This window comes from Mytilus galloprovincialis, chromosome 2 (assembly GCF_965363235.1).
Source record: "Mytilus galloprovincialis chromosome 2, xbMytGall1.hap1.1, whole genome shotgun sequence".
Lineage (NCBI taxonomy): Eukaryota > Metazoa > Mollusca > Bivalvia > Mytilida > Mytilidae > Mytilus > Mytilus galloprovincialis.
Window position 1 is genome coordinate 105324559 of NC_134839.1, and position 22275 is coordinate 105346833.

Consider the following 22275-nt stretch of genomic DNA (forward strand, 5'->3'; position numbering starts at 1 on the left):
TTGTCTACCTGGTTTAACTAAGGTTTTAAAAACGTTTTTACGTTATTTCACATCTGACTGGCTGAATAAATGAAAATGAACAGACACACTAATCGTATCATACAATCAGTCAATCGCCAGACTTCTAAAATCAACACGCTTATTAGAGAGACAGTATTTTAAAGTCTATCTCTTTCCGAGCGACAACCTGGCGCCCGTTTACACTCTCTTTCTTAATCAGATTACCACGCCTATAGATACGCCTCTTCTATCAAATTAACCACACAAAACACAGATTCAGGTTAATGGGCGAGTTGTACGATCAATGACAGATGTATTATTTGATATGTAAACGAAACCTGCACACGTTGTTGCATGGGTTTTGTTGTGATTATAAACGAATTAAACAAAAAATCGACATAAATGACGAATTTTCAAGTGTAAAATGGAATAACAACGATGGACAGCGTATTCTACATGTACAAGAATAATAAACCGGTTATTATATGGAAGTAAAGGATGTAAACCAACGTATACAAATAGATAAACACTTGGATTTATATGTTTAATTTTTCTGATTTATTACAACTCTTCTCTGACTCTAATGGGGTCATCTCATGGACTAATATTTCTTCTGGTTTATTGTCTTCATTTAACGGAAGGTAAGTACCTGATTCGGAAAAAATGATAAGCAATTATTATTTACATATTTATATATCAATAAAAGTATATATGAACTATACATCAATGATACAGATATCTAACAAATAACCAAAAGACATCTAGTTATGGTTATTTAATTTACTCGTTCACTTGCAGGCAATATCATTGAGATTGAGAATGAGGAATAATCAATATATTAGATAACTTGCACTCTTGTCAATGAAACATTGATCTACAAACAATGTAGATCAGTCCCTTGCATTTTTATATATGCTGTTACAATTGTAGATTTTAACCCTACCCTAGATTTATTATATAGGTGATATACGAAAATCAGGTTGTTCAGTTTTCAGAGACATTTTTTTTTTATAATATGTATTATTTCGAAGTGTGTACAAACACTTCATTAAAGATCTGACTACGTATGGCTATTTCGGATGTGGTAATAAATTAATTGCCCATGTCACTATGAATAATGTATAAATGTACACCATGAACATACTAAAACACGTGAAAACCTTCATATAAAAAGATTTGTTTACCATGAAAATGATTTTACGTCAGCGTTTTAAATGAAGACCAGTTTTCTGTATTTCCTTTCTTCTATTCATCCATAATAATAGAGACATAAAACTTGATATTCATTTAGCTGCCAGTTTAGTATCTGATTGAAATGCCACCCTTTTAGAAGGAAAGTCAGACCTACTGCTGAAATGTACACATAACACCCCAGTCAACGTATAATTTATGCGACAATATTATACATTAAAAGCTATATCAGCATTAAAACTTGAGAATAATACGGTGGATTTTCACAGGAGGTATGAAGCTTGAATGTTGTACAGCAGGGTTCTTTTTCTATCCCCTGTTCTTTGTCTTTGTTCAAGAAGTCGCCAACTTTATAGAAAAACGATGAAAATAATTTTATGTTCTATATTTATTATTCTGATTCAAGCAAGTTACATTTTAAATATCTTATTTCATATTCGTTTTTTCGTTATCACAGCCAAGTTATATTAACTTTGGGGGTAAACACAGTGAAAATTTCTTTGATAAAATCTTTAATTTTCATGGGTAGAATTTTATAGTGCTTTTATGTTATTCTTTACAAAAGTGTCTTGATTATTGAAGTAATATTAAACTAACACTCCGGAATGATATCTTTGAAGAAAATGCTTCAATTACATGAATTTTATGGATTTCCATTTACATAAATCTAAGAGCTTTTTCGTAGTTTGCATTTTTTATAAATCTGAAAAAAACTCGTAAAAGTGTAGAGAATTGTTCAGTATCAAGGCTTTTAAGATAAAGAGATATTAAAACAATATGCTTTGCATTTATAGGAAACATCATATCAGTGAGTGCCTGAGGTATTAATACAGTGTCTTTCGTGGGCAAATATAACAGATTGGGGGGTAATTAACTTTTCTAGATGTTTTTTTTTAACTTCTTAAGTTTTTATTGTATCCAGCATTTCACACTGTTTGAATAGTTTAGATTTGAATCGAGCTTTTGATATAGAACTTGAAGTTTAACCTAGTCTTGAAAGTTGACTTAGTTTTTTTGAACTGTTTAGATACACAAGAATGTTAAAAGGAATATAATAGATCAACAAAAACAATACACGATGCCCTTCCATAACATGAATACGACAAGAATCTCTTATTAATGCCACAAAGTCTTTCAAAGTATAAACGAATCAGTATAATACTTGGTCGTTTATAGGGCTACTACAACCAAATGACGAGAATAATCACAGACCATGATCCTAAGGGACAAGAACATCAAATTTGACAGGAAATGACAGAAAAATTAATTAAAGCTTTTATCATATATAAAAGACAAAAGTAGTTTAATTTATACAGAATAGCATTGTAATGTATGTTGTCTTCCTAATAGACACAGAGTTAAAACTGATTTATGGAGAATTATGCTAGACGGATGAATTTAATCTGTTTAAGATTTAAAATGTACAAGGGAAGTTTACCTTCAGGCTAATGGATAAAGAGTAAATACAAACTAAAAACAAAAACTCCTTCATAACATAGGACATGTTGCAACAACAAGACATACATTTATACAAATAACGCCCATCTATTACACTGTAAGACATTTTTTTATAAAACATCTTTTCATTTATGTTTTCAAATGTCATCATTGTTTACAGAATTGAAAAGAAAAGGAACGAAAGTTTCAATTGATATTTCATAGAGATATAAAGAAGAAAAGTCTGACATAGAATGACATTTATAACTTTTGATGACTTCAAGTAATCGCGAGCAACTACAGAAAGTGACGTGTATAGCGTCATTTTTAGTATTTGTTATGTTTCTGGGTTACTGTCTCATTACGATTTTTTTACCACTGACAGTAACATCCACATGATGAATATTAAGGTATAAAAATTGTCAGGAAACAAACCCACTTAGCCATCATCAGCTAGCACGAAGGGTTAAGCGACATAATGGATTCTAAAATTTATTTTGAGAATTTGATCGACCTGGGAGTAAATACACAGTATAAATACTTGAGCAGACTATATAAACTAGGATTCCCAACCCAGATACTACGGAATGCATTTACGTTTTAATTCACCTTTCATCCACGTACGGTTAACTCTATTTGTTTTCCTTTCGCTTACAATTCACTAACGTTCATTATATTTACATTTATTGTGCATTCTTATCTGTCCCAGAGATATCAATTTGTACTTTGCAACTGATAGCATACTTTAAGAGTTTAGTTTTTAAGTGATACTATTTTTTTAAGATAAATTTTCGAACTTGCATAATCATTCATTCAATAATCTTTTATATAGTTGAATATGTAGTAATGCATAGAAAGGCAAAATCGCACAAGAAGTTCTGATTGTTGAATAAATTTCACTTTACCGACTAAAAAAACACATTTTGCACTATGTAAAATAGCTAAATAGTGCAAGTGACATCGAATTAACTATTTTAGCGAGCTGGTGGCACCGAGGAATGAGTTCAACTACACAGGAGTCATTGATTGAACATTATAGTGCTGGTACAGTAGTTCTGTATACATTTGAGTGAATGATGGTATAGACTGTGTCTTCGTATGTATGCATTAGAGTGCATACGGGTTCAGATTTTTGCTCTGTACATGATGTGGCTCTGTATACATTTGAGGGAATGTTGATGGTGTAGATTGTGGCTCCTTATCTGGTGTGGCTCTGTGTAAATGTGAGTGAATAACAATATAAATTGTGAGGGCTGACATTGAGAGAAGATTTGTAGTTTGTGGTAATTGAGTAAAATAGTTTGAAGATTCGATTTGAATTTCTTGACAATAAAAAGTATTCTTGAACATATTGACTGTTGAATACATCATGATCGAATTTATATTTGATGGAGAAATGGACAGGCAAAGAAAGGGATCAAATTGTATCTGAAGTATTCTATTTCTAAAGTTTATAGATCTACATTAACATGATTAATGGAGCTGATGTCGTTCTCCTTATAAGTGACATTTATTCGTTAATTCAATCTACCAATTTATGCACTAGAGTATTATGTCTATACTTTAAATGAAGATTTTTCAGTCTTCGAGACGAGAGAATAATAATGTATTCGACTTTCTCATGTATTGGCATTATCGATACTGCATATTTCTCATTTTGCAAATTTGCATCATTTTTCAAAAATAGATTTTACAGTTTGAAGTCGTGTACACATTGACAAAGCACTTTTATAAAAACATAATTTTCTAATAGTTCCAATGATAAATAATTATTGACAGTTTTTAGTATACGACTTTTCATGATATCGTGGCTCCATTTCTTCTATCATGTTAAACGATCTTTTCACGTTTTATCCGAAAATGCACGCGCCTAGCAGGATTAAGACATCTGCCTTTCTTCTATACACGAAATCTCAATTGATTAAATTGTCTTGCAAATTACGCTTCCACAAGCTGGTGGGTCAATATCTGATTAATTAATGTTTTAGTGGATACTCCTGTCTCCAGAAATATGGATTTATAGATAATAAGCCTGCGGTTTCGACAGATGTTCCGTGTATCTTGCTCCATGTTATCATCCAACATTTGACCTGTAAATAGCCATATCGGTACATGTACAAACGCAAAGGTGATATCTGTATAGTTGTGGGATTAATAAAGATAATAGAATAAAGAAAAACTCGCAAATTATCTTCATAATACCCAATAATCGGTAATAATTGTCTATATTATATCACATGTTTTAAACGACCAGTAGCGCGAAACGATTTTGACATTTTAATGAATGAGACTTGCGCGAGATAGAAATGTGTTTAACTTGCGTATGAAAAAATATGTACATATTAATAAATATAATAATCCTGTCTGACTCTCATATACACAAACAACTGCTTCTCATTTTTGTTTGTGTTCATACTAAAAAAGGGAGGACGAACACGACTGCTTAGTTGTATGTCTTTCAAACACATATATAAATGCAGTCAAGGTTAGGAGAATCTGCCATGGCATTGTCAGTCATTTTCGATAGGTTTGGATGTCCCTTCGGCATCTTTTGCTTTTTTTTCAATGTGCTGAATAACCATATAAGTTTCAAGATTGAACTAAAACGTTTGTACTTTTTTTATCTTCTACAATATTAAATTCTAGTCTGTTCAAACATCTTTCAGTTCAGTAGATATTGGCAATACCATTGCTTCAAAAGTTCACATTTGAATATTGGATATTAAAACGGCAATTTGTTTGATAACAACTGGAAACAATTCTCACTTTCATCGTCTCGGTACAACCTTTGCTATCAATGTTAAGATTCGTGTTTATTGAATTGTAATGGTGTAGTAAGTCAGAAGAAAAGCGGTTATACCGATAATTATAGCATTAACATCATTCATTTTACGGGGATGACAATAGTTTTATAGCCAAACCATGTCGTCTTGAATAGTAGCAAGAGATAACGGGTATCTTATAACACGCAAAATTTCAATTGCACAGTTTGTTCATTTAGTGTAGTTGTGTAGCGACAGAAGTTAAACTTTGATCCGTACAATTTGCAGAAGACAGAAGGCATGCCTGATTTTATTTCATGTATTCAAACTTGAGCTCACCAGCATCACGGTGAACACATATTATTACCCTTGTGATAAATATTTGATATTTTTTACATAAATTCATTTACCTATGTAAACATATTTTATAGAACACACTTCAAAGAAATGTTGTCTAAATGAAACATTTGTCTTATCTCATGATAATTGTTATGGATGTGTTTAAGATGAGCAGTCGACACCTTTCAACGGTTTCTCCTACTGTTTTTCTCAGTCAATGGTAGTAAATTACATTTTGTAGCAGAAATACATTAACAGGTTATTCCTGAACGTTGTTGTGTTCATGTATGAGCAAGTATATATGTCCTATTTATGTATGAGCAAGTATATATATATGTCCTAGTCATATATGAGCAACTATGTCCTAGTCATATATGAGCAACTATGTCCTAGTCATGTATGAGCAAGTATGTCCTAGTCATTTTATTTCACGTATGAGGTATTATGTCCTAGTAAATTAATCTCATGTATAAGCAAGTGTGTCCCAGTCATTTTAGTTTTGTTCATGTATGAGGAATGTATGAGGAATCATGTCGGAGTCTTTTTAGGTACATAACATTTCTTATTCTCTAAAAAACTTTACCGTACTCGCCATTCTTTTATTATATTCACGAAATAAATATAGGTGTAACTTACTGCATAACATTTATTGTCATAAGTCAGATTGATTGATTCTTGTTTGCTTGATGTCCATTGGCAAATATTTCACGGATATTCTAGACGATTTTGGGAATGAAATGAATATGCAGTATGAACTGTGCGATGAATGTAAATCTAGCAAACATTACCGAAGCGGCACAATATAGTACTATATATTAATTTTTTAGTGTTCGACTGTTTGATTGTTGATTGTGCAACATCCATATGCAAATTATATGTAGTTTTTGTTTAACAAATTAAGTTTTGGGCCATCTTATAGATACACTCGGAACACGCATTATCAACGCTTCATCAAATCTCAATAACTTGATACAATTGGTGAATCTTGCGCTGTTTTCTAAGGTCACGGGCGCATGTAACTGTATACTACCTCGTGGTGTGTAAAACATAGTGTTGTAATCTAACACTATTTTAGACGTCCAGATAAGCCCATTGTCTTTGTATTGTATCTTCTCGTTATTCGACTTCAAACATATACTGTCTTGATGAATTAGTTTTATTTTCTCTTATACTGTAACATTCCTTTTACGCATATTGTTTATTTATTGAAGAACTGTTAAAACTGGCTATTTTGCTGAAGGCTGCAATAAATTTCATTGAAAATTTTGCAAATAAACGTGAATTTAAGTGGAAATAATTACAAATTACCTTTATAAGAAAGGTAGTTCAATATGACTTTTTCAAATGGTCACATAGTTATCCATTGTACTGTATCAAAAACTATTTATTTTTTCGACGTTGAAATGAATTTAAAATCCTTCAAGGACCAACATAAAGAGTTAAATAAGTTTGAACAGTTGCTAAATCTATGACATTACCGTTTACCTTGTGTAAACTTAAAATTCATTCAAATCTTTAAAATGATATATTTCAGATTTGAATATGGTTGTTTGTGTGCGCTATTTTAAAATAGCTCACACAAACATGCAGTTGTATAATCCTTGTGTAGTTATAAGAGTCGTTTTACAAAACCATTCTAACGGCTTTGTTTTGTTGTAAATCTCAGAAAAACAATCCCCGAAATCCAAATTACAGATAAATATCTCCTGTTACTGAATTTGTTTGTTGTTTATTCATTGATGAAGCTCAATACTTCAATAAAGTCTCCTTTCTTATATATTTTATTTCGACTTATGTGACGATTGCCATGTTCATTTTATTTTGTAAGTTCATGTAATATGTAGGAAAAAACAATTCTTAGTATAGATGAACATTTAAGGAAACTTGTTTTGTTTTGACATGGATAGTATTTGGGGAGAAAATTTAAAGTATATTTAGTTTTGGAAACACTGGTATCTCACTATTTTAATCCATAAGTTTACCAAATAAATTCTGTTAAATCCATCCCAAAGTAACGTGTTAGATATACCACAAGTTATCAACACCGATGGTAAATATAAAGCCTCGCTCTAAACTCTTTTGGACATACCATACAGTATTGTTTTGTTTTATATGAATATTTCTCCCTTTTATTATAACATTTTGTAAACAGGAAAGTTTCGTTGCATAATCCGCGTAAAACACCACCAATATCTAAAAACATGATTTGCAGATATATCCAATTGCTGTATGGTGATTTATGGAAGCCTTTTACCTCTATTATCACATATATACATATTTCATCTTTTCCAATGAATCATTGGCTTACGTCTATGTTTTGTAATGTTTCTTTAATAAAAACAAAAGTTTTTGGCATTTTTTTTTCGGAATATAGATCCATAAGTATAGATGATGTAGTGAGTGATATTGATAAGTAAAAGTGTGTAGGGTGTATTAATGTAAGAACAACGGGTGTAGTGTGTAATTGAATAAGAATAGAGGTTCCATGTATAAAGAGGGTGTAGGATGGACATACATATTTATAGAGGCTGTAGGAAGTACACAAAATGTATAGAGGGTGTATGATTGACAGAAAGTTATACGTATGAGGATGTAGTATGTGCATACATATATATGTATAGAGGGTGTAGTATGGACATACGTATAGAAAGGAGTAGGGTATATTTGAAGAATACAGGGTGATAGATAATATAAATAAGGATAAAAGACGTACGTAGAATGATTTACATAGTGACATTGACGTTTTTCTGTGACAAGCAAGTGAGAGTGTTCAGCTATCAGCTTTGCGTATGCGTAATACCAGAGAGACCATTTTATCTTGAAAGTGAAGACAAGTATACTAGCTAATCATGCCAAATAATGACAAATGTCCCCGTCATCACAGACCATTGTGTATTATCAAATCTCTTTGAAAGAAATTAAAAACAACCGATGTCGACATACTGTACACAATCAGTAAATTAACAATGAATTAATTATTAATTACTTCGTCACCAGTTTTCTTTAAACGTTTAGCAGACTACTTGGCGTACGACTGTGAAATTTTAAAAGCCACAGGGTTGATAACCATTTAAAGATAAATTTACAGACCTATACTACAGATAACCCGAAACTAAGGTCCGTTCCTCCTAATGTTTGTTTTTGGTTATTAGTTAATCATTTATCTTATTTTGAGTGACATGTTTCTTTAACATATTCAGTCAAAATGGAAGAAAATGGGTCTTTAAAGTAAACTTTCACCATCAAACTTTGTGTGATTTGATTTTAAAACCGGGCGATAAACTACAGGGGTTTGTCAAGCAACGAAAAAATGTTACTGGTTACAAAGCCGGTCTTTTGACAAACATTTAAGAAAATTAACTGTTGTTCCATTAAGTTTCAAAAGAAGAATCAATATTTCCATTAGAGGGAACAAACTAGACATCACAAGTGAATTATTGAAGTTAATTTATCTGACAGCAAAACTTCCTATTGAATCCAGCTTATTGAATAAAATATGACAAATTATTTTAAAGCAGTTTCAAGTCTAGTTTTATGCACTGAAGACACATTTACTTCTGCTAAGTCATATCTGAACACATAGTTTTACTTTATATATTTTGAAACAGAATGTATGAAGCATTTGTAATTTCATGATCATGTTAAAGTCTTTTACTATGAAGGATGTATTCATATCATATTGTTGAACTATCACAAGTTGTAGAAAACAAGTAAAAAGATAGAAACAAGTTTGATAAACATAACCATCCATTAAAGTAATAATAAATTTAAAATGAGCAGATTAGAACAGCATTCGAAGCAGTAAAATAAGGACCAACATACAATCACTGACTATTAAAATATTTTAACCTAAAAGTTATTGTGAAATTCAATGGATTGTATTCCAACATTTGTGCAACTGGACAAGATCAAATTTGACAATTCTTATTTAAACCACAATTAATAAAATATAACAAGGCGGAGCTTTTCTTTTAAAATGCACTTAGTGGTATTTTTTCGTAAAACATTCTATAAATTGTACGTTACTAAACAATTCCCTTTACAAAAAGCGTAAATATATTGTAAATCTCAAGTGAGCAAAAAATTGTCTGTATGTCTCTATTAAGAGTGCATTATTTTCTTCGGAAAGTAAATATCGTTTCACAAACGACTGATCTTTTAACAGTTTGATAGGTAGTCTAAACCCAGAGTGGCTCATTTTTCATTCTTTTCAATTTCAATACGGCAACAATTTAGCACACACAAAAACCATTGAAATATGTTCGTTCTCCAGATCAAATTACTGACTAAACACATAAAGAATGCAGTTTTTGAATATGATTTGGGCTTTAATACCTTTTAACGATTTTCAATCGGTAAAGTAGATATTAGCTCATCCGGAAATATTGACGAATTTACAACAAAGGTTTGTTAGTTGGAGCGAACTCACACGTATAGCTAGTTGACTTGCATCAAACGATACTGCACATACATGACTATATCTTTTACGTCAATTATACAGCAACCCAACGACAAAAATATTTTTTAAAAATCCTCTAAAGGTTGAATACCGTATTCAACATTACACAGGGATGCCCAAAGACAAAACAAGCTATGCTCTTTTTTTTTAAAGATATATCAAATACACAAATTAAAAAACTTTGACACATCTTGATAATAAGATTTTTAATAATAGTAAGGAGTTTTCAAAATTCACTCATGGAATCTTGTATACTTAATATCATCCATAACAACCAATTAAAAAAATAAAATTTCTGTATATAGAAAATGTTTATATATATTTCCTCATTACATATAGTACATTGGCCTGTTGGCTAGCAGTACTAAGTGACATAAGACCTACACCAGAAGAATAACATCATGCCGATGGCTGGGGGATACCATCGACCAGGTAGTTCAGTACTTGTAACCTCTCAAAATCTTCTTATCAACTCACGTCGGGTCAAAACCATTTGGAAACGTTCAAGTATTCTGCTCAACCTGTGCTCTGTGATAGACAAATGCTATTGTATTTGTAGTTTACTTCAAGTTTAACGCTCGTCAGGTGGCAGAAACAATGAGAGGTTAGGGAATGAAGGATCTCTGTAGTTATGTCATGTCGATTATTTGTTCTATTTATGATTTTCAGTTTTGAATTGAATCAAAGATATAATTCATTTACTCTATGTTACAATTGTTTTCTTACATTTTAAACTTTCATAGGGCTATTTTTGCTTTAACCAATAAATATTTTATTTCTAACCAGTTGGATTCTCTTTTGGTAAAATTTCTTGTGAAGGTGATACCATTTGACACATTTTCATAACATCAAAAGGGACATTGGTGATTGTGGACATTTTACACTGGAGAGCTAAAATCTTTCACAATGCCGGTAAAAACTAATTACACATAATTACTCCCTCACTAAAAGCTACCTATACATAAACTCTATTATATTATAATGCTTGGGAAGCAAGCCTTTAATATTACCGTCAAGATTAGGTTACTGATAAAATATGACGACAACAAAGCGCTGATCATCTTCAATGAATCAATCTTTTCTTTTTAATCGTTAATGTAAAAATGAACAACATAAAATGTTGAATACGGCCTCGGAGGGAAAGTGATTTTTTTCAAGTACAAAGAATGTGTATGGTTGTGACGCTTCTATCGATTTACAGCAAGTCATGTAATTTACCTAAAAATAAGTCGTTCTAAAATGGTTTGTATGCATAGGGTTTACAAACATATTACAAAATCAAAAGTAAAGTAAGCCCTTGATTTTCATTCTTAAGCCAGTCTGATCTTTCTATATGCAACTCAAAAGCAAAACAGCTGCGTCCAGGATAAAGGAAAATAATAATTAATCCCTTTTTGAAAATTTGGAGGAAAACAGCATCAGTTTAGCGATTCATAGAAAATAAAGCCGAGTTGGAGTTGTGTTAAAGATACGGTTTCATTGCCGATCGTTTTAAGTACGAGACATTATGCAATAAGAAGGGAGATTGACTTGATCGTTCAACTAACAATAATTCCGTACATATGTTTAACTTGCAGTAATTTGTCATAGTATAATGACAATGAATGTTTGTTTTATAGTTCCACAGAAAATGCTTAGTTTATTGTCTATGCTGACTCAGAGGGGCTCCAAACTGAAATAAAATGTATCACATTGACAGATAATTACAGAAAGTATGGGTATACACTTTTATAGCATCAGTTAATTACAGAAAGTATAGATGTACACTTTTATAGCATCAGTTAATTACAGAAAGTATAGATGTACACTTTTATAGCATCAGTTAAGTATTCCAGTAATATGGATTTCTTCAAAACTTGCACTTGAACTCAGTTCGTGTTTTTAATTTATTTCTATTTATGTTTAGCCACATGTCTATTGAAGAAGACTGTCGATATTGTATTTGACATATTGACTTTTGTATAGACACATGTCTATCGATGAAGAATGTCAACATTGAACTTGACATATTGTATCGACACATGTCTACTGATAAAGACTGTCAACTTGAGACTTGACACAATGTATCGAAACATGTCACATACTGATAAAGACTGTCGACATTAGATTTGACATAATGTATTGACACATGTTTAATGATGAAGACTGTCGACATAAAACCTGACATAATATATCGACCCATGTCTATTGATGAAGACTGTCAACTTGAGACTTGACACAATGTATCGAAACATGTCACATACTGATAAAGACTGTCGACATTAGATTTGACATAATGTATTGACACATGTTTAATGATGAAGACTGTCGACATAAAACCTGACATAATATATCGACCCATGTCTATTAATGAAGACTGTCGACATTAGAATTAGCATATTATATCGACACATGTCTATTGATGAAGACTTGACATTTGAATTGACATAATGTATTGACACATGTTTAATGATGAAGACTGTTGACATCAGATTTGACATATTATATCGACACATGCCTATTGATGAAGACTGTCGACATTATATTTGACATATTATATCGACACATGCCTATTGATGAAGACTGTCGACATTAGATTTGACATAATGTATCGACACATGTTTTATAATAAAGACTGTCGACATTAGATTTGACATAATGTACCGACACATGTCAAACGATGAAAACTGTCGATATTAGATTTGACATAATGTACCGACACATGCCTATTGATGAAGACTGTCGACATTAGAATTAGCATATTATATCGACACATGCCTATTGATGAAGACTGTTGACATTAGATTTGACATAATGTATCGACACATTTCAAACGATTAAAACTGTCGATATTAGATTTGACATAATGTATAGACGCATGTCAAATGATGAAGACTTTCTAAATCACCTTTAGATGTCTTTTATTACTTGTATAGAGCAGTTGCTGTTTAATCGAAGTATAAACCATCTCTCTTTATACCATATTCCTGTTGTACAACACATCACAAACAATCATCATATACTATGTAAATGTGTAAGCCATTTTTTAACTTTCGACATGCATTAAACCCGTTTCTCTTTGGGAGCCTCGTTCTGCATTTGTAATGATATCACCCTGTCATGCAGAACAACAAGTTTTTGCTATAATGTGCATCATGCGTTGAATTGAGCCATAAATCTGTAGACATGAAAAGCTCTGGTACAATTTCATTTATAAAGATGACATTTATTAACAGCAAATCCCTTTCCTTCCCATATCTGAAAACTGGTGTCATGTCGATTTCATTGATTTTTGTTACGTTTTAAAGCATTATAAGAAAATAGGAAAATACTTTATGGATTTGTGTTAGTAAAAACACATTTTGATAGACTTGTACTTAAAACTGGGTGTTTGCATTTAAAAACAACCTCATGCATTTGAGAAACATTTGTAATTAGTATCAGAAACATTTGTAATTAGTATCAGAAACATTTGTAATTAGTATCAGAAACATTTGTAATTAGTATCAGAAAGTATTTTGAGGATGTTATTTATTCAATAGGTCGAACCTCGAATTTATGACATTTCTGTTGTAACATCCATTGTACAGTAGCATGACAGAATATAATTGACATATGGGAAAATCTGTCGACAAACTCGGCTATTTCAGTAGCTGTATAAAGTTTACAAAATTACATGTCAGTGTTTGATAAACCTATCTGTCACTTACAATAGGTTGTCAACACAATCTGCTTATAGTCATTTTGATATCATACCACAGAACGTTGTTTTATTGGATTTTTTCCATGCTTTTTGCTATCTAAATTTTAAGTAGTCATTGTTTTGGGTTGGTTTTTGCAAACTTTGTCTCTTTTTTGTTCGTATATTCATAAAATGATAAAATATAAACTAAAATACAAAGATTGTTTCAGGCTTTAGTTGGTCACGTGATATTTTGGATTGACAACCTGGTATCTCTGACATCCATATTGTTTTTCCAGGCGTAATTCTCTGTTCCGAGTGATTAATGATTTACAGCAAAGCAAACGTACAAATATTGCTAATAAATTGTTTCTCACTTCTTAAATTGATTGTATAATTAATATGTCTGTGTTCATATGCCGAAAACTACAGACGCCTTGTCAGAAATTTTTATATGCATTCAACATGCTTTGATGATAGTAAGCGAACATAACGTTGGGTAAAAACTGCGGATAAATTTAATGAAAAATGACAGTATGTATTTGTACGTTGATACAGTTAATAACTGTTATATTCTACGAAAAAATATTGTAGCATCGGACTGATCAATTTGGTGTTGCACCTGAAAGTAATATAAGGGCTAAAAAGTAAAAGTTTCACGGATAAAATGCTGAAAAATATTTACTTGTTTCTCAGATAAAACATATCTTCTCAATAGAGGAATGACACAACGCTACTGAGAAGACAAGACAGTTATATCATCAGTGTTGATCTGCTAATTTGTAGGCAGTCTGTCGATAGTATCTGAACATCTCAAGTCATACAAGCAATCTCCAGTTTATTGTTGTGCCTGACGTTAAATTGCATTCTTTTCGTAACCAATTCCAAGATAATATAATGTTGTTGTGCCTTAGAGATGCACATAAATATCATCACTTATCAAATTTTCTACATAAGAATACTCCTAATCATCATAGAAGACTTCTACAGTCTCATTTGTTTTTTGATAATAAAACTCATCACTTTTTGATTTAAAGAATACTATTCTGTTATTAAGCCTTTTTCGGTAGGGGAAATGTAACATGAGTGCACATTAGTAAAGGTTATTATAGTGTAAAGGACTGAAGGCCAATCAGAAAATTGAGTTCGTTTTACACTCAAAATCAATCATCGTCAGAATTGTATATGTGTATGTCAAAGTAAGGAGGAACACCGTGTATAAGTTGAAGATAACCTGTATATTTACTGTAAACATGATTTATATGTATATGGCCTCAGGTCTTTAATTATGAACTTATAATGCTGGTATTTGCTTTTGTGTTACATTTTTTTTTTTTTATTTAAATGTATAGCTTATCAATTTCCTGGTCAAAATTTGTTTTCCTCAACATTAATCTGCACACACTACTAAATATTAATGTATAAATGTATAAAGATATCAAAAAGGCTTAAAACGCTTAAAACCATCGATAGCAAAAACAAATGCTACGATATTAATGCAACCTAGCTCCGTGTTGGAAGACTGTACTTTGACCTATAATGGTTTTCTTTTACAAATGGTGACTTGGATGGAGAGCTCTCCCATTAGCACTCAAACCACATCTTCAATACATTTAATTCATCATGAAAATTTTATTCTTTGTTTTGAACAAAAATAATCTCAAGACAATAATCCCTCACTTGAGCAGCGACAGTATTCCTAGTTATCTACTTTTTTAAATTGTTGCGAACGTTTGCAATAGCTTTTATAGAGATTAAAAGTTTCCCAGACAACACTTGTATGTTTTATTCTAGTATCTACTTCCACATCGGGACTGCAGGACGTCGAAAGGTTGTCGTCTGCAAGTTTTCATAATCATCAAAACTAAATTGTTTTTGATCCAACAGATTGTACAAGCCTATCATCCATTATTCATATAATTAAGTACTTAAAATATTTTGCTGGAATTCATTTGATTTTTTGTGTTTTCAAAATACAAGCAGTGCAAGTTTTTAACAGGTTTACCTAACATATAACATAAGGTTGGAGAATCATTTCTGAATTTTAAAGAAATGTTCTTAAAATTGTATGATTATGATCCGCCCAAATGTCATTATAAATATTTTTCACATCTACAGTCTTATTTAGAAAAATAGACAAAGGTATACAATTTCAACACAAGTACTAAATCTATTGATAACATTTTGAATTTGCTTGATTGATTGTTGCTTGCTGAACGTCCAGTGGCTGATTAATTTGGCAATTACACCAATGACAATTGATACATTTAATCCTGGTATCTATGATGAGTTTATTTATAGCTAGATTTATCAATTAGTGCAATAATGACCTCTATTTTTCAGGAGAAATTAGATGTTACTGTAACGAGTCTCGGTGTGTCCGAACAGGCTACATGTGTAAATCAACATTAAATGCGTGTTACTCAATACTGACTTATGACGATGGGAAACCAAAGACAACTCAGGGATGTATAGAGTCTTTAGAGCCATCAAAGCGGATCGTGTGCAAAAGTGAAAAACCTGAACAGTATACAAGCAAGTTACCAACCCAGGAACAATCTCTGTTAATTTGTTGTCACAATGATATGTGTAATTATAACGAAAAAACAATTAGCATAATAGTCAAGGAAAAATCAAATGGCAGTACTCAAAATGGTAAGTTTATTTCAAACATACATACAAAAATGTGAGCGTCTGAGATATAAATGAAAGCTTTGATTTACAAATTAGATAAACACGATAAAACAAAAACATGATAAAACAAAAACATGATACTCCACTAAATTTCGAACAACCATTTGAAAAAAATCTATCCACAATGTTCAAGACGTAACCTGCTGTTTGCACCGAAGTTAATGCACTGAACTTTAATTGTCTCCTTGTTTTACCTTCAAATGTTGTTGCACTTTGTGAGAAAATAGCTATAAAGTAAATTGAGACACAGGAGATGTATTTCACATCGACATGCACACATGCAAATTAATGAAAAAATGCTAAAAACTATAAAAGTCGGAGTGTTTTAGATCATTAGAACAGCAAAATTTAACTAAATCTTAATGAAAAGAATAGGCGTGAAATTGAAAGAAAATTCATTGAATGTAGAATTCTGTGATGGAAATTGTTCTGAAGACAACTGTTCGTATTGACACGTTTTCTGTAATTGAAAGCATTGCATAGATTGCATCTCTTGTATCTAATTAACTGCAATACATCTTTCTTCTTTGATGGGGAAATACACTGATATTTTATGGTGGTATCAGATTGTCAGAATAAGAAATATCTGATATTTTATGGTGGTATCAGATTGTCAGAATAAGAAATATCTGATATTTTATGGTGGTATCGGATTGTCAAAATAAGAAGTATCAACATATACTCAACTTTGACTTTTTTTTGAGAAATAACAAAAATAAGAAGAATGGAAACAAATAAGCTTCTGTATACTTCAGAGCTTAGAACATAGACAAGTATATAAAACAAGTACATTGTAATTTATATTTTTATGGTCATGCTTCTAAAGTATTTTTGGTTTTCTGTTTCGGGTCAGACTTCCTCTGTTAATTTTCTGTTTTTTGGCCATGTTTTCTGTAAATCAGATGAATAGGTAGGTTGTAGACATCTATAGATATAATAACTGGCGACAGTAGACTGGGTAATGTTATTGTAAGCCCAGGGCACGAAGGCTGGATATTTACTCTAAAATCCCTCAAACCACCTGTTTGTTTAGTAAGAACCGTATTGTATCGTATAATTTTCGGATTTGAAATTTCAACTAATTTTTTTAAATGCTTGATTTCCTTAATCCTATGAAAGCGGCTTACGACGAATATCTCATGTCGTGGTTTCTTTAAGATAACGTTAACAATTGTAGAACCCTTTTTAAAAAGGTGAATGGATAGAAAATAAAAAATAGCACCCATCCATTTGTTGTCTATATATATTACAATTAAACATAATGTGGCTAAATTTTCCTATAATTTTTAGTTATTTGACAAAAATCAGTCAAGATTCTAAACAAAATATATAGCCATTGCTATTATTAGATATTAGTACTATAAAGTATTTGAAAAGTACACGTAAGTCGACTGGCGCATTAAAATAGTCCTTCACCAATCACAAACTCCGGTAAATAGTTTACGATTAAAACATTCCTGTCCCATATGGTTACTTGTTGAGCCTCGTCGCCAGAAAGATATATCCTAGAGGCGACAGTATGTATACGTTCTCTTCAAAATGTAAATGAGTCGTAAAATGTGATTAGTAAATTAACCCCACCAGTTTAAATTGGGGATTAATATTTGAAATCCGGATTATTTATACATTAAAACTATATTTTGTCAGACTTAAGGATATTTTTATTACTAATTAAACATGCGACAATCTCATTTTTTTCAACTAGTGATATTTTGAGAAAAAAACGGACGGCTAGGCAACATCATTAAAAATATTGTTTTAAAAGTTAGATTCAGGTTGATCTTCTAAAACTGGAAATTGGCTTTTAATTATACTCAAAAGTAATACACGAGAATAGACAGCTATACCCCAAGTAACACACGAGAATAGACAGCTATACTCAAAGTAACACACGAGAATAGACAGCTATACTCAAAGTAACACACGAGAATAGACAGCTATACTCAAAGTAACACACGAGAATAGACAGCTATACTCAAAGTAACACACGAGAATAGACAGCTATACTCAAAGTAACACACGAGAATAGACAGCTATACTCAAAGTAACACACGAGAATAGACAGCTATACTCAAAGTAACACACGAGAATAGACAGCTATACTCAAAGTAACACACGAGAATAGACAGCTATACTCAAAGTAACACACGAGAATAGACAGCTATACTCAAAGTAACACACGAGAATAGACAGCTATACTTAAAGTAACACACGAGAATAGGTATTTAGTATACAAATCAGGAAATATGATTGCTAGACTTTTATTGCGAATTAATTTAAATATCCTAATGCATAATAATGCTGTCACCTTCGTGGTGCATTTTAATTGCAATATTTTCAATGTGAGGTCTCCCATAAATCAAAATCTCTGACAAAACTAGATTTTTCGTAATTTTTAAGAATATACTTTGATAAGAGATGTAGTGATAAGAGTTTTCCTACGTCAGATTATATAGATTTGCTTAAGCGTTTTTTCAAAAGAATACTTCACCGATGATCGTATCCAGATTTTACAAACATTTGCTTGACTGGTTCTGACAGAGTCGCCACGGGAAGCATGGGAGGGGATACAGTTCAAAGTACATTAAGGATAAAATATTGAAATACAAATATTTATTTCATCAAGAGATTTAATGACACAAACGTTACATATGGCGATGACAACACTGTTATTAAATTTAAAAATCAGGTTCTTTGGCACAATGAAAACAAAAGGAAATTTCCTTCGATCAGTATAGATTGCGAATATGCACTGTAAGGTTTATTTACATAGATTGACATTAGTATTAAAATGTATAGTTTGACACAGATTGCCAAGTTGTACATGAAATCTGAGAAAAATATAATTTTTACAGACAGTAATTTATCGCTGTTTAATATTGGACATGACTGTACGCGCTATGAAATCGTGTTTGTCAAACGCGGTAATCAAGATTACAGAATTATATGTCCTGAAGTATTATCAAAAGAGTAATTTCCAGGAAACTTTATGATAATTAAATGTCATGCTTCTATTAGCTTCTTGACTTTTGGCGCCAGTTCATTCAAGCAAGAAAGGTTGTCAATATTTATTCTGAAACATAAACCTTGCTGTAGACGAACCTGGTGTCGTCAAGAGACAAAAGCGCCAATTGAAGACATTGTGCTGCGAGTGATTGTCGTTAAGCTTCCCATTATCCCCAGAATTATGGACAATTTTAGTATGCAATTACTGAAAAACTAATGATTGATAATTTTCCTTGTATTGAACAGGACACAATATTGCTATTGGGAGATTCTGGGTCGATTTCGTTATTTGAAATCAGAAATCTGTGGCGCGACAACATGGCGACCTTTTGGTCGTCTGCTGTCGATTAATTCGTTTGAAGTTTTCCTAAGAGTGATCAAACTATAAGACAGACCATCTCCGGAGATTATTCCATAAGGGAATAAAACATTGAAATGACATTGATTGCTTAATCTGGAGATATCATCCGTCTCATTAATGAATTGTTTATGAGTGATTGGCATCACGGACACATGCATACAATAGTTCCCAGAAATAACATATTCCACTAAAACTATACTGTGACATAATAAACAGAATATAAATACAAATGTTTAAATATTATGTAAACTTGTGATTTTTAACCAGATTTTACATTGATGCTTTATGCATGGCTTTAAGCCACGAAAACGACACAGAAATCTTACTTCAGAGCACTAAATACAATGACCGAACACTGATTTTTCCTTGAAATATTGACACAACGTCATTGTCGGTGTGCACTTTCAAAATATGCAAAAAAAATTATATCTTGATGAATACCTTACAAAAAGTATGAAAAAAATAGTTACTCAACGATATAATAGAAGTGTTCAAAAAGTTGATTGTCAATGTTGACAAAACTTGTAAAATGTGTTAAAGGATATATAAAATATATAGGGCTTCACGTTTAACAATAATGCATCCAAATGAAAAATATATATATATCACTTTTTAGTAAAATATTAATGAAAATGACAATAAAACTCTCCAACCACATTTTACTTTAAGAAAGTAACAATTGGTCAAAGTGGTCATTTGGACGTGTTGACCTGTATGAAAGGAGGTAAGCAGCCACGCAAATCGATGAACAATTGTCTTTAATATGATTATTTTGTGTCAATAAGCAACATTTTTTTAATTTTAGGCAATGAGAACTTATTAGAAGATGTGCCATCCTTTCACAAAGACTCAAAGGATTCCAGCGTCGACAAAGACTTGTGGTTTAAAGCTGCCGTGATTGCAGTTCCCATAGCGGGGGGATTTATTCTCATTTTATTGGTGCTGTTGGCTGTGCGCATGCTCAGATCAGACTCTCGCAGACACAGACAGTTGATACAAATAAGACGGGAAAGGACAAGTCTCACAAAAGCTCAACTCTATGTAACAGACCATTTTTGTGACAAACCATGTAATAAAAAATCACCTTTATTATATGACGATAAACAAAATATTGTGTGTAAAGAACCTTTAATCAAAGTAGACAAGGATGGTAAAATATATGAACAAGTTGGAGATACTTCAAAGTGTAAAAACAAAAGTCCTTCGTTAATTGTATGGGGGAAACCGGGGAAAACTGACTTTGCTACTGTTGTGTAATGTTTTTCTTTTGTGTATTAACAGTATAAGATGTTGATTTATGTGTATAAATCAGAGCATCGGGATGATGTTGACACTTACAACAAATGTACGAAACCTGTATGTCCATATCTGTCACCCAGGAAAGGTGGTACAATGTACAGATGTGTGGCTTTCACCATCTTCTAAAATAATGAATCAAAAAGTGAATTGATTCAAATCACCCAAACAAATTATTATTTTATAGACGGATCTATCTTACCTATTCAGATCCTAGCAGTTTTATTTTTGATGATCAGAATTGCTCAATATTTTTTTCTCTAAATCAAAATTTCTTAATTATGGAATAAACGATGAAAGTTTATCCTGAAAGAATATTTAGTCGAAGGTAAAGCAAGTAGACTTTTGGAAATGGTATATTTTGTAGTTTTTTAGTCAGATTAAATCAGAAAATATAGGCTGTAACAAATTCCAATTTTAATTTACAAAGTCGTCTACATTTACAATACAATTTTAGAAGAAACATCAATCGTCTATTAAAGTTACTTGGTTTACAATTGTTGTGTTTATGTGATAGAAGTTTATATGCTTAAAACGAATTCAAATATTCGTTTTAAATACGTGCTTTCAAATCTTAAATGCGCATGACATGATATGAATGTTATTTGTCTGAGTGTACATGATTTATAGAAAACTCCTTTAAAAGGGGTTTTTCCATTATTGTAATTGTTTGTGAATGATGATGTGAAAATGGTGACGCGTGAATGGTGACATGTGAATGGTGACGTGTAAATGGTGACGCATGAATGATGACGTGTGAATGAAGACAAGTTGCACATATATGAAAGTTGTTCTTTGTTATTTGTCTTCTAAAGACAGACAGAGTATTTTTATTATATATATTTGAAATTCTTATTTATTAAAAATAAATTATGAAACATTTGAGTTATTTGTATTCTTTGTAAGCCAAATACATCACATTTCAAGACGAAACGTTGAAAGAGAACCACAAATGTGATATACTGTAGGGAAGACGTTGGTTTGATTATCGAGATATGACGAATTTTATTGAAGTCCACGATGATTCATGAGATGGTTGCTTAGTGCTTATGTTTTAAAAAAAATGTTT

At 31.6% G+C, this 22275-nt stretch overlaps 1 protein-coding gene across 1 annotated transcript; it reads left to right on the forward strand.

Annotated features, from left to right (window-relative positions):
* The first annotated feature begins 311 nt into the window (after positions 1-311).
* Positions 312-22088, forward strand: LOC143065244 (BMP and activin membrane-bound inhibitor homolog). Its single transcript, XM_076238697.1, has 3 exons — positions 312-641; positions 16193-16504; positions 20716-22088. The coding sequence occupies exons 1-3, from the start codon at positions 584-586 to the stop codon at positions 21165-21167; spliced, it is 822 nt and encodes a 273-aa protein (XP_076094812.1). The 5' UTR covers positions 312-583; the 3' UTR covers positions 21168-22088.
* The last annotated feature ends 187 nt before the right edge of the window (positions 22089-22275 follow it).